General features: G+C 51.1%; 1 protein-coding gene across 1 annotated transcript; it reads left to right on the forward strand.

Moving 5' to 3' along the window:
• Positions 1-1,994: 1,994 nt before the first annotated feature.
• N7458_011907 (uncharacterized protein) lies at positions 1,995-2,255 on the forward strand (the record flags this gene model as incomplete). The annotated part of the gene is made up of 1 exon (XM_056915289.1): positions 1,995-2,255. The coding sequence occupies one exon, from the start codon at positions 1,995-1,997 to the stop codon at positions 2,253-2,255; it is 261 nt and encodes an 86-aa protein (XP_056760043.1).
• Positions 2,256-4,129: the final 1,874 nt, after the last annotated feature.

The following is a 4,129-nucleotide window of genomic DNA, read 5'->3' on the forward strand; positions in this document are numbered from 1 at the left end:
TTGAGATTGTTTCGTTCCGGCACAACGGTTCACGCCAGATCCAATCAATAGTCGGATGGGGGCTGGGGGATCCGTGCGGGCGTTGCAGATCTCTCCAAGTTGAAGCATTGCTCTCGAACCAATTAGGAAGTAGTACTCCGTACATTTCGTAGTTTTTTTACCCACGGATGAAGAACGGAGAATAGGAGGGACTCAAAAGGAGGGCGCTAGTTAAATGGGGCTTGACCAAGTTGAGTTAGTCTCAAGTTTGACTGTCACTGTCGATCGTTCGTGCTTGGCCTTGGTGTCAAACTTTCTACAGTACCCCCATTCTCCACGAGATTTGACTAATGACTAATTCCTGACGGATTCCACTCCAGTTTATGCCATCGTGATCATTACGGAGATGGCGGAGATCGTTAGTCGGCCCCGTTCCCGGCTCAATTGGATCCCATGCACGCCATAACTAACACCATAGACCATCCCGTCTAGGACTGGCGTGTCCATAGTCAAGACTAGTATTTGCTTCATATGGGGGAATCTCACGAAGGTGTGGACAGGGCGAAGCACTCGAGCTTCTCGGGAGATTCTCGGCTTGGCCGAAACCAATAGTCAGAGTCTAACTATCGACTCCTGATACAGTAGTTCCCACGAACAGGCGCTTTCTTGGTTCTTGGTTCTCGCCATGTGCGCAGTGGATTCGGTGGAGTCTTCATGATTGCCGAGCCAGACGAACCATCCTCCCATGGTACAACAATGATGACATGGGCAGATCCAAGCAGAAAGAAAACCTATGATTGGAGGCGCTGATAAGCGCCTGCTGCACGTGAAGCTTTCAGTTCATCACGAACCTTGAAAGGGAATGACGATGGTGATGATATGACATACGATCATCATCGCAGACCACCCAGGCGCGGGGTTATTTTCCCTGGCAGAGAGGGTATCTCCAACGAACGGGGTTCTCATATCCAGGATCGCCCGTACAGGACAACAAGGTTTGTCGGGTACAGAAGCACGCCACGTTGTCGTACGATTGACGTGAGTGCGGAGTCCGAACTGCTCCTAGCATGTAGATCCCATCTCCGGCCGAGTCAGTCTAGTCTGCCCAGAAGTACGCCTGTTGAGTACGGAGAACATAGTCTTCTACGATCGCAAAGTCCCAGATTCCCGCACTATCAAGCCCCACTTCCGCCCGTTTCGTTCCTTGCGGGTCACGGTTTGCAATGACCATTATCTCCGGTGATAGGGGGAGACGAGACCAGTTGGGGATCAATGCTCCCCACTTGCAGGTCCCCGACGGTGATCAGATTGGCCCCAAAAGAAGGATCGCCCGGAAGTCTTGGAGCGTTGGACACTCCTGCTGCAGTCGAATCAGATCCTCTGATAAACAAGGCAAGCTACTTCGTCGATCACTGCGCGAAGTGGGATGGATAGAGGGGGTGCCACGCTTTGGGGCTTGGGCAGAGAACGAGAGCGAGAGCTTCTTCCGGTGGTCCGAGAGTCTTCTCCTGATTTGCCTGGTCAGGACCATGGGCGTGGCTATGACGATAGCCAGAGTCTACAAGAGTCTTTAGAATGACTGGCAAAAGCCAAAGCGGGGATGTAGTGAGTTCGTGCGACGGTATCAAAGTTCTGGAGATAGGCATAAACATGCCTGGGACCAGCTAGACCCCATAACTTAGGGTTTGCCAGCCAGGATCGTCTGTGAGACGTTTTGGTGTCAAGCCAATGACTTGTTACCCGTAGCATGCATGCTCCTCCAGGAACATCATCTCACAGGGTGGCATACGAGGAGATAATGGCACACCGGCAAAGCGCACTCCCCCCTCGCTACAACGAACTCCGTTTGGTTCAGTCTTGAGAACGGGTAACAGGAATGTAGTATGGAGTATGATAGATGCAGGCGTCAAAAAAAGGTCATCAGGTAAGCATCATGTAGTGGCCGACGTAGTTGAAATGCCTATGATGCTGCAGATTCGAGCGTTGTGCCGCTCCAAGCTTGAGAGGCATTGGATATGGCGATCCAGTATCGTGCAGCAGACACTGGCAGCGACAGCTTCTTTCGGAGAAAGATTCTTCGTTCAATCCAACAGCAAAGCTCTGGGCAGGCCAAGCTCTGTACTTTCCGAGTCACCCGGAGAGCAGTTGCGAGCTCGGACGTGCGCCTGCAGGTCGAGGATCAGGAGATCCTCCAGACTACTCCGATCCTCCGATTCTTTGATCTTCCGATCCTCTGGGGGAAGGAGAGAGGTTCCGAGTCCTGCCCAAATCGGTGAACCAACGAGGTGACGAGAAAAACGAGGAAAGGGGGTGGATTCGAGGCGTCTGCCTCGTGATCCGCGGTGCATGGAGCCTCTCCGGCCAGGAGGTTTAGCGCCGCGACCAGGGCCAACCAGACCGTCGGGAGGAGGTGAGATGGGGGGGGGTATCGTCCAACAATGACTGGAGCCTGTTCTGATTGCTAGTTGGGACGATAGGCTTCAAAGCTGGCCTTGGGGACCTTCGTGGCTTGGAAAGGAAACAGAAAACAAAGCTCGGCAGATCCTGAATGATCGACGGGATCGGTCGACTATTGATATTTAGGCTGGTCTTGGCGGGGCCTGCCATGTCCGCCTCACAAGCATCTTCTTTGGGGAAGGCGTGGGGCTCGAGGCTTGAGACGGTGCTGCCACGCTCGAATAACAACTTTGCAGGGCCCGTCTCCTATCCAATGATCACGTGGAATCATGCCGTCTCTGCCAAGCATTGAAGAAGCATAACTATGTTTAGTCGTACACCGTATATCGTAGACGTAGTGAATTAAGTAGTACAAATCGAGGCCGGGGAGCAGCTCCCGACCAGCCGGCCCAGCAGGCTGGTCCAGGACGAGGAAATATCTCGAAACACGGGCAAATCCTGTCTTGGCTTTGTGGGTGCGCCCTTTCTTCCTGCAAGTCTGCACGGCCAATGTGTGTTCCTCGTACGTTCAGTACTCTGTACTCTGTATTCCGTATCCTTCGGACTACCAAGTCCATGGTTATCCCCAGTTTGGTCATAAAAAGGATATGCGGGGCTTATCTTGGCAGGTCAAGAGTTGCAGTCTTTGTTATACAATCTTCGTCGCTTCATACTCATAGGTATGTTTGGCAAGATGCCGAGGACTGGATACACTCTACACAGAATACTGTAATAGATAGAGCAATGTCCTCCGTATGGAGTGATCATACTGTTGATTCTATAATGATGCAGACCTAGACATCTCGTTACTGGGGAATGATTTCATGTGCAGCACCCCTGTGATCGTTCTTGGCTCCACGACAAGCCACTTTTGGGGATCAGACATGACGCTAATGCAGGAACTGTCCAGCAGGCGGGTTCGGTCTCGAGCGGACTGAGGTATTTGTGATACTGGATTTTATCAAAGTTACCAGGATAAAATACCAAATATACCGAACATCACCCTTCTTCTCTTTCCTTGAGCATCCGACAATCGACTCAGATAGGCTAGACAAGCATGATAGGGAATTCTTCAGGCTCCGATAGGTACATGCCATCTACACAGAGTACAAGCCTGACTCGTGAAAAGATCCGCGGGATGACGAGGTCATCATCCCCCCACACGTAACCATGGATCGTTTGTTTTGAACCTTGTGCCTGACTAAATGTATAGATTGTCACGGGTGTCTTAAGCAGCTTATTGTATCCCGATCTCCAGACTCCAGTAGGCTAGTGCCAAGCCCCTTTTTTCAGTGGAGAGCACAGTACATACATACTGTAGTCAAGGCAATTCTTCTTCACAAGCCAAATTTGAACATCTTCACTAATTGACTAGCCAATCTAAGTTTGCATCCACCGTCTCCAGTAGTTTACGGGAAACAAAAGATAAAATTCTCCTCGACAAATGTATACCGTCACTGCAGGATGTAAAATACCACTGCAAATACCTTCAATACCGAGTTCAGGCTGGGCAGCGCATCATAGTGGAGCCTGACCTCAAACAGCGGTTGATCGGACCCTCTCTGCTGATTGGTGCCAGCGATCCAAATTGGATCTCTCCATTTTGGCTTAGGGCTCGCCGATGGACACCGGTACTCGGGGAGGAGAAAAGTCCACTTTTTTTTCTGGGAAAAACTATCATGGTGATTAGCTCTGCTCTTTTCCACAGTCTCTG

This window comes from Penicillium daleae (genome assembly GCF_028827525.1).
Source record: "Penicillium daleae strain IBT 16125 chromosome Unknown utg000009l_segment0_segment0, whole genome shotgun sequence".
In the NCBI taxonomy this organism is placed as follows: domain Eukaryota; kingdom Fungi; phylum Ascomycota; class Eurotiomycetes; order Eurotiales; family Aspergillaceae; genus Penicillium; species Penicillium daleae.